We start from the raw sequence: 13,928 nt of genomic DNA, 5'->3' as shown, positions 1-13,928 counted from the left end.
GGTGCCACAAAAAAGCAGGCATGGCTGCCTGCTCGCAAGCGCGGTCAGACTGGTAAGGCGTTTTTGAAGCAATAAACGTTTGTTGTCGAGTGGTCTTGTTGAAAGGGGAGTATTGAGTTCGTCACTCAATCTCCCCGCGCACTCAAAAACAAAAGAAACGCCAAAACTATGTGTACAGGTTCGGGTATAGAACAGGTTGGTACACAGCGCCGATGACTGTGGATTGTCACAGGAAATGTGAGAAATAAGCCACGAAGTTGACCAGCGACAGCCAATAGGACAGCCATGGCCGCAATGACGTCGTTTAGGCCATGCCAGGGGTGCATAATGAGGAAAATTGAAGAGAGCGCGGTTGGTTTTTCTGCGTCTTTCACAGCGATTTGCGCGCTCACCGCTTCACGTGCACGTGTAATATTTGGCACAGGTATTCCTGGCTGTCTAATCTAAACGCCGTGCTCAAAAAGCGTTGCAGGGTCTCTTTAACTCTTTAATTGCGAATTTATCTTCGGAAAAACGTCCCAAAATCGGCAAATTTTTTTAAGTAGTCATACTTTTTTTCATGCAATTTTGATTCTGAGAATATATATTACATCATTGATTTCTGTTTGAAACTAGCAGAGAAATTAAAGAAAAAAAACTGCTGTTGAGAGTGGCTTTCCCTCAATGCATGCTATGGTAATGGGTCAGAACGTACTGAAAATCGGAGTGTTTATTTGATGCCATACACGGTAACACACTGAAAATTGCACAGACGTTGCTTCGTCGTAACAAAAGCCTTTATGATTAATAGCCGTTCTTTGTGTGGTAGATTTTGAAGCACGGTGTCACGCAAAGCCCGACTTGGCAGTCCTCAACTGTTGCCAAGCTTAAAGCACGCGCGAAAGGCATGAAATGCGGTTTTTCATAGAGAACTACCACCATTTAGAGTTGAAAATTGCAAGCAAAGCAATTGACAGCTGTGATACGTCTTTGGTGGCAAAAGGAGTGGAAAATCGAGCCGGACGAGTGTGACTCGGGGTTGGCGGCTAAAGGGTTAAATTAAGCCGTACTTTTACTGGTGGTAAAAGAGCTGATGTTAAAGGTCCAAGGACCTCTACTAAGGACTGATGCTCTGAGTCACTCGTCACATTTTCCTGGGCTCCAAGTGGTGGCGCAGTTTCACGGCACTTCGAAGTGAACTTGGGTGCGGGCGGGTGCGCAAACTTTGCCCCTAAATGCAGCTTCACCGCACAGCACTCTGTGCTGCGACGCATGCGTCGTCACCAGCAGTCGCTGCGATCTTCTTGCTTATAGCTAAAAGCAAAAAATAAGTAGTTTTGCTGTTCAATGGGTCTTTCACCGTTTTATCATATTGCAAGTGTGCTTGACGTTGCAAACGTTGCAAACGATGCCGCCGTGCTGCATCGAGGGAACAAGATGAAATAACAGGTGCGGCCCTGGCACAAGCAAGAAGGGATATTCTGTTATGTTAGCAGCTGTCTACAAGTAATCAGCTCGGTAGGTGTGTCTAACAGCTAGTACAGCACTGCCTTTCTGAAGGGACCATCCTCCCTCTGTTAAGCCCACTGTTTATGCTTGAGAAAAAAGTTTATGAACACTGAGATTGATGAATTGGATAAACAAGACACAGTTGTACGGTCTTTTACTTAGAAGTGGATTACTTGTTCAATAGTTGCAGGTAATGCGCTAGGACATTTTTTGTCTTTTGTTTTGTGAACTTGAACATTTATTTTTAATTTCTCTGGAGTCTAGTCAGGTTTAGCTCAAATTATCTCGTTTCCTCATAGTTTCTTTTCATGTTAATTTCGTCCTCTCTTAGTTTTTGTTAGTTTTTTTTTGTTTGTCTAGTCTCAAAAAAATGCAGATTGAAGGTAAACCTTTAATCTTAGGTGAAAGACGAGACCATTTCGTCTATCTCTGGTTTTCTCGGTTGTTTCTCATGACTGTTATGGTGTTGTAATAACGGGAACACTTATTTTTTGCTTGTTTGAAGTCTAGTTAGGTGTAGCTATTTTAATTGCTCCGTGAGCTGCGATGCTTTAATTCGTATATTCTTCAAACTTGTTGACAAAGTGGTCGGCTCAGTATTGATTGGATGTTGATTAAAAGGCATTTGAATTTTTGTTTTTGTGTTCACCAAAAATGAAACATTGTGATTAAATGATATATGACTAGAAATTTGCTCCTAGACAGACTCACACTGCTCCAATATTCCCCTTTTGAAACTCCAAAGCTGCTTCAGAACAGTATTATTCCTGTTGCCTGAGCTGCTCGGAAAGGCTCAAACCCATTTCCACCCAAGATACATGCGCTGTTTCCTTTGAAGCGAGGGAAGTATAGAGTAAAATGTGCATTGAGGGAGAGGCTTGCTTAGATGGATGACCAAGAATTGTCAGCCAGAGTACTGAGGAGCCTTTGTAGCAAGAGTGCAGACGTGCAGTAGAGAAAAAAGACAAGGATTGTTGCAAGCGTAGGGTGACCAGAAATGGAAATGAAATATCCGTGATGGTTGAAAAGGAAGTGCTGGAGGAATCAATGGATTTAATCGCTTGGTATTTGGGAAATTGAAAAGGAAATGTTTATCACAACACAAATATTGAGGGAGCATTAAGTTTGCGGTCTACTGCGGGGTGAAGCCGAGTTTGTTCATTGATTCTGGAAATTCATAAAATCCGGGTTTGGCTGCATCTAATTAACCGAAGATTTAGGCTTTTACAAGAGAGAACTCAACTGTGGATCTGCAGAGGTGATAAAAGAAGGTTAGAATGGGAGGAAGAAAGGGAGGGGGAATACTCGGGAAAAAAATTTGCTACAGTTAAGGAAAATGGAACTTACTTTGGATTAAAAATCATGAGAAAAGCCATCTTGACAGGTAATGTTACAGACTTCCATACTATGACTGGCCATGGCGTTCTTAACAACTACCCCAATACAGAATTGGATAAAACTCAGGAAAGGTTTTCTCTAATCAGTTTCTAGGGCCAAAAGGACAGCAATCTGGAAACGTACTTTTTGAATAAAAATTGTTGTTGAAATTGTTCCCAACTTGAAAGTTCATATATAGTGACATAGCACACAGATTTGTGGCAGCCAATGGGTCATTATGAGCGGGCTGGTGTGTGTAAGCCTGTGCTTTCAGCCCTGACGCACGGAGCAAGCAAATGACAAGAGGCTGTGTGCTTTGGCTCCATTCCCAAAGTGCACTGGTCCGTGTGGATTGTGGATTGTATCGGCTAGTTCAGTCTCCCCTGTAGTGGGGAATGAGTGGTGATGCTTGGTGGCGAGTGCAGTGCTCTGTGCAGTAGTGTCCATGGGTGGGCCCCTTTTAAGCGTGACCCGCTCAACCCGTCTCTCTTTACATGGAGTGCAGCAACTGAGCAGCGAGGGCTAGCAGACTGCGTGTCCCCCCCGGCCTCCTCCCGTGCGGGCGACGGCCAGGAGGACGGTTGCGGGGCTGCTCCCACCAGCGGCCCAGCCACCGTGTTCCCGTACCGCTGTGTCGTGTGCGGCTTCTGCTCCTTCACTCAGGACACGATGATCGCGCACATGCGGCTGCACTCGGGCCAGGCGCTGCGGTGCCGGGCCACGGACACATGCTGCCGGTACAGCACGCCCTTCGAAGACGTGCTGCGCAAGCACGTCGCCACCGAACACGCCGATGACTCTGCCGTGGCCCGGTGCCCCCACTGTGGGCTGCCGTGCAGCAGTGCCAAGGGGCTGGCGCGCCACGCGGCCGAGAGCCACCACGGTGCAGCGCTGCGCGGCCGCTGCGCCGACTGCGCAGTGACGCTGCTGCGCCATTTTGGACTGGTGGCCGAGGCGGAGCCCCCGGCCGCGGCGTCCCCGCCCGTTCTGCAGGTGCAGCGGCTGAAGCAGTCCCGCAAGCAGCCCCAGCCGCGCAAAGTGGTCGTGTGCTGCTCCGATCGCTGCGGCAAGTCTCAGCTGGGCCCGACGGCCACGCACCACCGCCGGAAGCGTTGCGCACCAACGCGAGCGCCTTTAGGGAGGCCTCGTGCACTGAGTCTGTCGTGCCGCCACTGTAAGTTGGAAGGCGGCCTGCGGCGCAAGAAGGCATTCAGGTGTCACAGTAGCTACTTGGTCCACATGTACTGGTGCCATTCGCGGAAACGCCATCGATGCTCCCGGTGCGGTTTAGGATTTAGGCACGGCTATCAGAGCTATCTCCACTCTAAAAAGCAGCACAGCTAGCCAAGGCCTTCTTTCATGCATCTTTTTCTGTTGTTGTTGTTGTTGTTGTTGTTGCTATTGTTGTTGTTTTTTCACCCTGGTGACAAGAGCTGCCGTTATAAATATTACATCCTGAGCCTAGGTACCTGTGCATAGCACCCAGTCAGATTGTCACACTTGACTTACACCCGAGGTCTTATCATGAAGAAAGCATGCTGAAAAAGGCAAGGCACAGCAAAACTGTGCGCCCTTTCAGGTTGAGGCTACACTGCCCGTACCTAATGAAACAGCACGTAACCATGGTGGTAGTCACTTCTCAGAGGTGACAGGCCCACTTATGAGACGGTTTTTCAGGCTGTGTGCATTGGGCTGTTCCAAAATAAGGACAATGGAGTGAACGTGTCCTCGTTTGCAGAGCTGATACACACTGAATACTGCAGCATCTCATTAATTTGAACTTGCAGATAATTTGTCGTATTTCCTCAGTCCTGTATTTTGCAATGCCCATTCTCATTTCCACATAATGAAGGAGTCTGTTGAACTCAGGCATTGCTTTTGACTAAGGAAACGTTGAATTGACGAGGTTCTGCTGTATGTGTCAGCCAACATGCATACACACTGTTTCTAGAATCATTTCTTCGAAATCCTCCATATACCACCTTACAGTGACGAGATAGGTATAGCTTGCATCAATTGCAGTGCTTGAAGAGACACTGAAGTGAGTTATTACAGAACCAAATTAGTCTGGAATGGGTAGACCTAGACCATCTCAGAGTTTTCCCAGCTGACTTGCAAGCATTTGTAGCTATAAGAGTGCATTTGCAAGTGGCATTTCTCTTGTACCATCCTCCCCGCCGATTTGCTGACGTCGGCTATAGCGGCACACCAACCAGTCTGCAGGGCCAAATTTAGTGGATTGTGTGTGTGTGTTTAACCAACACAATCTGTGCCTAAACAAACAACAGGTCTCTGTTAACTATGAAATCAGTGAAAATCAAAATTTTGGAGCTTGGGTAGCATGAAACCACATGGCAAACCACTGTGACATCGTCATTAGGGTAGTTGGCCAGTGGCGCAAGGTTTTTGCTCTCTTCCAGCCATTACAGACAAACTAAGGCTCTAGACTTCCGCAAAGTAGTTGATTAATGAATTTTCTATGTTAAACCACAATGCAGCCACAAATAAGACTTCAGCAAACTCACTTCAGTGTCTCTCTAACTTGGTGCGAAAGGCACAATGCCTCAATGAGCTTTGTCAGCAGATATTTTTTCAGACAATTATAGTTGCAGAGTTGTAGCATTTACTCTCGTTATTTACCTGTCATGTGACATAATTTTTGTTTCTTAGCCCGTTTGTGGGCAATTTTGCCTAAGGTTGTGTGCAATTTATTTTGCTACTAGGAAAATGCTGCAGCAGAGGAAGTATTTGGTTGTTATCGCCAGGTGTGGCTCTTTTTCATAGATTTATACATACCGAAGGGGTTATATGCTGTATATGTTCTTCGGGGAGCCATACACAGACTGCCATCATACCAGCTTAGATAGCGAGGAATGTCCATGCATTATAAGCATCTTTAGAATATGTACCACATTAATGTACAAACTGAGCTGGAAAAAGAGGTGGGTGAGAGTGCAATTTATTCTTGCTATATATGTATACAGACAGGCTTATGTGTATATATTCACAGATATGTACATGGCGACATTTCTAACCGATATTTAAGGCTATTTGTAATAGCATACTGCCATTTTTGGCATTGAACATCTTTCAGACATTTGCTAGAATAGCCCATTCGGTGACATTCCATTTTATTGCCACGTAATTCAGATGAACATTATTCCTCGGTATGTGCTCAATTGGTGACAAAATTTTCTCCACTTTGTAGTCTTCAATGTAGGCATTTATGCTGGGAACATTCAGAAAAGAGATTATCAGTTCTGCCAACAGATACCACTTTGCCTTGCAGTGTACGCGCATTTGTTTGCTTTGCGTGCAAGGCCAGTGGTGCATCAGAGAGCTAGGTATTGCCAGTTTCATGCCAGAGTGACATTGTACCTTTCTGTGATTTTTAGTGGTATAGCAAGGAAAACAAAGAATTCATCTTTATCAGATATACTGTGCTGGGCACCCTACCTCACAATTGTGATATGGTAACTCAATTGTTGCTTAATGTTTACTGATGATATAGATATATCTGTTTCCATTACCAACTGGAGGAGCACAACTGCGTATTTAAGTTTTTCTAGCAAACATGTTTATTTTCTACCTTGAGTTGAAAACTGGTTTTAGGGGTCCAAAATTGTGGTGCTCAGGACTGTCAGCATTACAGAAAAGCATCACAAGTTCAGCTTACATTGGGACATGATAGGTAGATTTTAGTTTTCAGATTTTTGATAGAAACGTGGAACTTGTCGTGGATTACGCTTAAAAGCATTTACTAGATAGTACATTGAGAACTTCAGAATCTGCTTCTCACCCAATATTGCAGTAATTTTTTTTCTTCTATGCTTGCTCAAATTTGTCTACTTGGTTGAATTTTGTGGGCAATGGGGGGACAGACTAATTTTGGGCACTTTTTCAAGCCACCAGCAGAGTTAAGGGTGTGTATTTTTTAAAGCTTGCACAGTTCCTTTGAAAAAAAAAAACATAGCAAGGCCTCAAAGAATCCATTCACAACAGGCGCTGGCAAATCAAGGGAGTAATTTTAACTTTGCCTTAAATGTAATATCAGTATTGCAAAGTTGCATGATTGGAAAGAATGTGTTTCTATGTTTCTTAATTAAGCTACTAAAATATTTGCCAGGATATGGAAAACTTCGAATTTTAAGGCCTGACACTTCTTTACTTGAACGGTGTTACTAATAAAGCTGTAGTATTTAAAATGCATGAGGTATCAGTACTTCTTACATTTGACTTGGAGTGTGGTTGAATTGGTGATGAGATTTCCCTCTCTACTGGTTTCCCATGTATCGATAGGCTTTCTAGAAGTATCTGTGTACGCACACTGCATAGAACAAACCAACTGTGCGTTGTCTGTGGTCCCGTTGTGCTAGTAGTGTTTAGTGATTTATAAGCTATTTCATCAAAATATCTTCTTAAAGGGGCCATGGCACAAACCTTATGAAGTGCCTGTTTTCAATTTAAGTTTGTAACTATTGGGTTACCTATTATTGTAAAGGAATGTGAATGCTTTTGGGACACAAGTTGACTTGTCGTTGTCAGTTTAAGTCGAACCCACAGGGAGTGATCGCTGTGTTAAAAGCCTGCATGCCACATTCGGCATAACTTTTTAGTTCATATAATGCATATACATTTGTATATGAAAAGCTTGTTAATCTAATTTGGTGCTGCACAAGCATTCTCTACTTGCACCGAGACTACGGACAGCGCAGTTTGCTTTTATGCAGATGTCGTTTTTAATTAAAGCACTGATTCAAGTCGCACGAACACCCTGCACTACTTGAGTGCAGTTGGTGTGGTTGCAAGTGTGCAGAGCATGGGAATGGCAGCAGGGGTGAACTCTTCGTGCTACCTAACAGCCCTACAGCATTCTTGTTTGTGTGGGGGGGGGGTCTTAAAGAAGTAAAGAATAGCCAGCCCACTCACCCCAGTGGCAAGGGAAGCACCCCAAACATCCACACATGGGCGCTGCCAGCCCACTGTGCTATGGAGAAATTAACTTTGGTGGCCGCTGCCGTGCCCTGTGTGCTTTTGTGTGTGCCTACACGTGGTGCTTTATGTTGCAGTTTTATTGAGCTTTTATTGCGTTATTTAACCGTGTTTTTCTTCTTTCTTGAGAAAGTAAATTTTCTGCTTGATGGAGTGTGGAACACGTTTAGTTATTGAATGGGCAGTGGAAGGAAGACTTCAAGCCATAATCATAAGTCAGAGTTGCACACTTTGAGGTTTTAATTGCGGTAGCACCAGATGATGGCACCTCCCCACATGACCATTCTTTCTTTTTGTGCGAATGTTTGTGTGCGTGTGCGTGCGCGTGTGTGTGTGTGTCTCTCTCTCACAAGGTCTCATTTTCCTGCTGCATGTTCTGTAATACCCCTGTCGTGTGGGCACTTTCAGTTGTCTTTCACTCAGCCCTGATCGAATTCGATACAGATGGGGGCTGGTGCACGGCCTGTTTCAGTCATGGTCACTCAGTCCTGGTCCCTCAGGTGCAATTGGAAAGGGTTGTTGATAATCTCATCTTCACTAAACACGTTCTTAGAAAGTCTAACATGCGCAAGTTCTTTCGATCAATTTGGCTACAACTCGCACGTGGGGGCGTGGATTTACAAAATTGTATTTTTACGCTCTCAACGCACCACAGTCAGCCACCCGTGTAAACAAAAATGGTCTCATTGTCGGTGCCTCTTCTCGCACTCCCTCCCCCCCCCCCCCCCCGTCTTTATCCAGCTTCAAGGCTGTAGTCCACCACCGGCATCAAAGAAATCTTTAGTTTTTGTGCAAAAACACTTGCCCAGGAGAGACCAGAAACCACATAAGCCATGCGTCACACTAGTTGCTACAATGCACAGCCTTTGTATGGCTGTGGATTCAGCTGGTAAATGGCTTGTAACGGCTTTGCCTATACAGTGTTGCATGACGCTGGCCGCTAAATGCTGTTTTTTTTTTTTTTTTTTTCCGCCATCTTGCGTGCTGAAGAATGCCGTTTTCCAACCAGAATTGAAACTGGCCGTGTAAAAGTGTCAGTGTGTCAAGCGCACTAAAAAAGTCTGGTGATCGGTTTCACTCCAGTTTGGAAGTGCCCATTTGACAAGGGGTATCAGGTACTTTGTTTAGCCTTCGGCTGCTGTGCTGTTCCAATGACCTCCAAATTCAAACTGCCAGTCTTCAGTGCAGCTCAAATGTTTTTCAAGCCATCACACACCTTTTGTATAATTACCGCAAAGTTCCAATCTAACACCCACCCCCGAAACATGGCCCACCCCCCATTAGGGGTGAAATATTCAATTTACGAAAAGACCCCAGACATCACCCACCCCCTAAAATCTATGGCTTTAGCACTGCTGAGTGAATAAAATAAAGGCAAATCATCTATTCATGTGTTGATGCAGTCACTTATTTGTCCTTTCTGCACTTGAGCCTAAAGTTCACCCATCTGGTATTTTTTCTTGACATCTCCGCAGTTTTGGTTGGCGGTGCGTCCACTTTTTTCTAGTTTTTTGCACGTGACCCGAAAGATCACCCATCTCGTATTTTTCACTTTATATCTCTGTACTTTAGGTGGGTGTTCTTTAGGAACTTTACGGTAGTTCTTTTTCAAATTTTGCAAGCCCCGGGAGCTGGCTTACTGATTCTCTTAAAAAAAAAAAACGCATTGTGACAGCTGTGTGTCTTTGCGTTGAAACTGTAATTCTTTTTTAAATCTCTGCTTCTTTTTTGTTGCACGAAAGCGTTGGTGTAAGAAGGAAATTAGTTTTATACTGCAGGCATTTAGTGCATGGCATTGGCATGATTCATGCACAAAGGAGTCCTCAGCAGCATTTCATCAGTAAAGGAATTCCGACTACATTATTACATCACCGAACGTGTAGTAAAACCAGTTAAACATGTGAAGGATTGACTTTTTTGTACTAAAAAATGCGAGGATTGGCACCAGTACATGTTGCCTAATAGTTTGGGCAGAAGCACTGACCGCTCATTTTCAAAGGAAACGCAAACCAGCTAATTGGGGAGGAGCTGTGACTTACAGTGCAGTTGCTTAAAAACAGGTGTTGTTGAGCGTGCCATTGTGATATTGAAAACATTCATTGGTGAGAGGTGTGAACTGCTAGCTGCATTTTGCTCTGCTTTTGATCAAATCTCAAGTGTTGTATATCCACATGGCAGCGAAGGTGCTGAATGTGGGAGGGGGGTGGGAAACGGCAAAAATTCAAGATCGTACTTGGTGTGTCATCATAGTTGCTGAAGTGCGAGTGGTCATCATTGTTGTTGAGAAGACTCTTACCCTTAATCTGAATTGCGAATGTGTGAAGTGTGAAGTAAATCATTGTAGCCAGGAAAAGGGACATTGTAGACTTGAGTGGCTTTTGTGTGTGTGGATTCATGCATTGTTGCAACCATTTAAAAAGGCAGTGAAGGTATTTTTTGCTTAACGATTTTGCGGTGGGTTCTCTTCAGTAATTTGACAGCTTTGTTCGACAGCTTTTAAGAGGCTGTAGAATTGGAAAATGTCTGCTGACTTCCTGTTTACGATTCGGTTTATTGCCAGAGAGCTTTTCTTGAAGTGCATGTACCATAAATGAAACATGTTGTTAACGTATATTTCTCTCAAGGGTTTCTTTGCAATCTCATTGCTGGCCTGCTGTGTGCCCTTGCACACAAATCAGAAACCAATAGTTTCACTTGCCAAAGCATATAACTGCACACATTGCTTTAATTAAATAAAAGGTAATAACAGGAGATAAGTAATTTTTCAGTTTTCACTAGTTAATCTCTTCGCTTAGGACCATCTGCCACACACTTTACCAGCTCCCAACAAATAAGAATAGGCAACTTCAACTGTGCAAAAAGCTTACCCTATCCAACTGTTTTTTTTTTTTTTTTTTTTTTTTTTTTTTTTTTTTTTTTTCGAATTCAAGTGTTGCTTCAAAAAAATATTGCACAATTCCGAACTGAATTTTTTCAAAAAGTAAATTTTACTCCTTGTATTTTTACTTCAAGCTTAAAAGCAAATTTATGTCAACCAGTGACACCATGTGAAATTTTTTTCATGGGTAAGCTGAATGGCATCCTAGAAGGGGAGCGATATGTCCAGAGAAAAGTCACTTAAACTTCAGCGCACTATCAGCTGTCATTTAAATATAAGAGATCATGCCTCCTGTGTAAGCTTCTAAGCCCGTGACGAAAAATTTTTAAACTATAGCGGCAGGATAAAATTTTCTGAGGGGCTGAAGGTGCTCAAGCTTGGCTAAACTTCGAATTTTAAGCTTCTTTAGTCACTGCATCAATAAGGCTCATGCAGCTGTAATGTAATGTAATGTAATGTAAATTACCAGAGATGTGCAAAGGTTTCATTAGGAGCTTGTATTGGCAGTACAGAGCAGTCACTTCATATGACATCACCTGAGCACGGAGCAAGAACAAGACAGGAGGAGAAGCAAGGCTTCCTAGCGCAGCCAGGTAATGTCACAAGCGCTCGTCATAGGTTAAGCTAGTGGCATCTGCCGCGGGTGAAGAAATTGTGTGGCCACCGTGATCGGCATTGCACTTTGCAGCCACGGAATGAATTGCAGCCGCTGTAATTTCGTCCATCAGGTGCCGCTACCCTCTCCTTCGCCATCGCAGCTACGAAGCTTTGCATTCTGTTTTGGTTTTCATTGTGACATTACCTGGTCACTCCCCCGCACTTGCCGTAATGGGCTGTTTCACCTCCTATATATTCTTGCTCCGTGCACCTGAGAAGGCTGTTCTTTTTAATGGAAACGAAGTAAAAACGCTCACGTTTGCAGGATTGTGACGACATTAAAGGTCCCTAGGCCGTCTAAATTAATCTGTAGCCTTCCACTATGGCATGGCTCATAGCCCAGGGCTAGCTGTGCTACATAAAGTGCGACTATATGACAGAAGGTACTTGTGATTCTTTTTGTTACTTGCACCTTGCTTTGTTTGGGACACACTCACGTCATGTGTCTTTTTTGGCGCAAAATTTAGTTTGTTTGGATTTTTAAGAGACAGGGTTAGACTAGCTGTGGGCTTAGATCAGCTTATGTTTTGCACTGAACTAAGAGACAATGGTTTGCAACATGGAGAGTGAGCTTGTCCATCCACATGGTCCTGCAAGCTACTCATGACGGGGACAACAAAAATTTATCCTTATATGAGCACATGTTTGTGATAGTGTGTTGCTGCTGATTTCAAATATTAGTAAACTTCTACTTTTTGGAGCAACATTGCTGACATTGGACAGGATGTGAATGTATTTTGCACTAATTTTCGCTTCTGGTGGCAGTCAAAATTACATATGAGCGTCGCTTTTGCATCGCATTTTTAGGCCCAGGCATTCCTTTGACACACCTAAATATAAGCTTGTTTCTGGGGTGCGATTGTACTTTCACTGTGGTCATTCATGTTTGTATGAAAGTGCGCAATGGCTGGTGTGCGCTGCTGCCACCAGCTTGTTGTTGATAGGTTGAGTAATGCAGTGACCCTTCAATTTCAGGATTTGGATACTCATCACATAGTGCTCTCTCATTCGGTGGTGCTGTTTTTCTGCGCACACGATGTGCATACCTGCATTAAAAGCTGCTCCTCAATTTGTGGCACCCTGGTTTGCAGCCTTTGCTCAAGTGTTGTACATAAATTTATACATTTGACGAATTGCTGTGTGACACCTGGATACCTTTTCTGCAGAACCTCTCGACAGCTTCCTCTCCTAGAAAGCGAGCTGCTGTAACTACTTTCGTGGTGTTTTGATGACAGCTTCCACAACGTGCATGCAACAATCATACTTGTATATCGAAAATTCGAATAGCGTCCATAGCATATAGACTCATTTCTTCTTGCAGTATCATTTGTTGTTTAGTTCTCATGAGCATCAATACATGTGTGTACTTTGGCGGCTGCAAGATCTGTAAAGTTTCTCCATATTGTCAGCCCTAAGGGTTTTTCATGTCAGCGTGCTATCGTGATTTTGTTTCGCATTGGATTTGTGATTGTGTAGTGACCATGTAGCCATAATATTGGAATTGGATTTCCCTCCTCCAAATCTTTGTTTCGGAGATGAAGTTAAATAAAAGGATGTTTGGTTTTGTTTTATATGAATGCTGCTGCCTTGAAAACAACGTTTGGGTACATCCCTGGGCATGAAGCGATGCACTGCAGCATCTGCCACTGTTCAGAAAAGCAGGGTAGCCTAAACGTGTGTGCATTTAAATACTATTGGGTCCACAATAGTGCAAAATATCGCACTCTGATATTTTGTGCTATTGTTTACACGGAACAGACCAAGAATCGCCAAGAAAATCTTGTGGAATGGCAGGGGTGTGTTTTTTTATTATAATTTTTTTTTATCTAGCTATATTCGCCGCGAGATCAACATATAGGTGGTGACAGCGTCGCGCTGCTAGTGTGGATGCTCCGCTGAGCGGCCCGGGAGAATGCACACTGTGGGCGCGCTTTGTGCCTTTTTCACGCCGTATGTGAGCATGAAAGGCGTAGACAAGAGTGGCATGCTGTAGTTGGGTTCCTCAACGTTCAGTGTCTTGCATGGAAGCGGCAGTAAGTTTTTATTACTACGCCGAAAAAGCGGCGACCCATCGGGAATCTCAGAACGGCCGAAATAATGACAATGAACTTGTACACCGTGGCTCTTAGCAAGCTCGATCTTTCCTGACGATGGCTTTGAGCCTCCAACAAAAGCATAAATAGAAAGAAATCAGGAAGCCTCAATCTCTGGAATTCAGTTTACAACAGCAGTTTCAATTGTTTTCATTGGCAGCATGATGCATTCTTGCATTTGTGAGATGCCCTGAAATGGTAACACCACCGAACTGCCCCAACATTTTTTCTTAGAGCTTGCGATATTTGCAAAATAAAATTACTGAATTTCAACCAGTGCAGAGATATAAAAGCAACCGTTCTAATGGGTCTTTTGCCCGCAGCTTTAGTTCAATGAATTTTTAGCAACTCTGAAGACAGGTTTGGTGAATAACTGTGTTGGGTCACTCATTTAAGGCTTTAATCGCGATTTAACTTGCGAATTAAATGGCTAACGTGTGCAG

General features: G+C 43.7%; 1 protein-coding gene across 2 annotated transcripts in view; it reads left to right on the top strand.

Moving 5' to 3' along the window:
- The window catches only part of LOC144155301 (uncharacterized), a 43,242-nt gene extending 30,277 nt beyond the window's left edge, over positions 1–12,965 (top strand). For both annotated transcript variants that reach the window (XM_077686646.1, XM_077686645.1), the window contains exon 7: positions 3,371–12,965. In XM_077686646.1, coding sequence (XP_077542772.1) covers positions 3,371–4,209 — 839 coding nt within the window. In that variant the 3' untranslated portion in view covers positions 4,210–12,965. The remainder of the gene's footprint in view (positions 1–3,370) is intronic.
- Positions 12,966–13,928: the final 963 nt, after the last annotated feature.

Source organism: Haemaphysalis longicornis, unplaced genomic scaffold, assembly GCF_048455015.1.
Source record: "Haemaphysalis longicornis isolate Haplotype H1 unplaced genomic scaffold, Haemaphysalis longicornis Haplotype H1 scaffold_1, whole genome shotgun sequence".
Taxonomy (NCBI): Eukaryota; Metazoa; Arthropoda; class Arachnida; order Ixodida; family Ixodidae; genus Haemaphysalis; species Haemaphysalis longicornis.
Note: the sequence above shows the minus strand (reverse complement) of the source record. Positions and strands in the feature narration are given on the sequence as shown.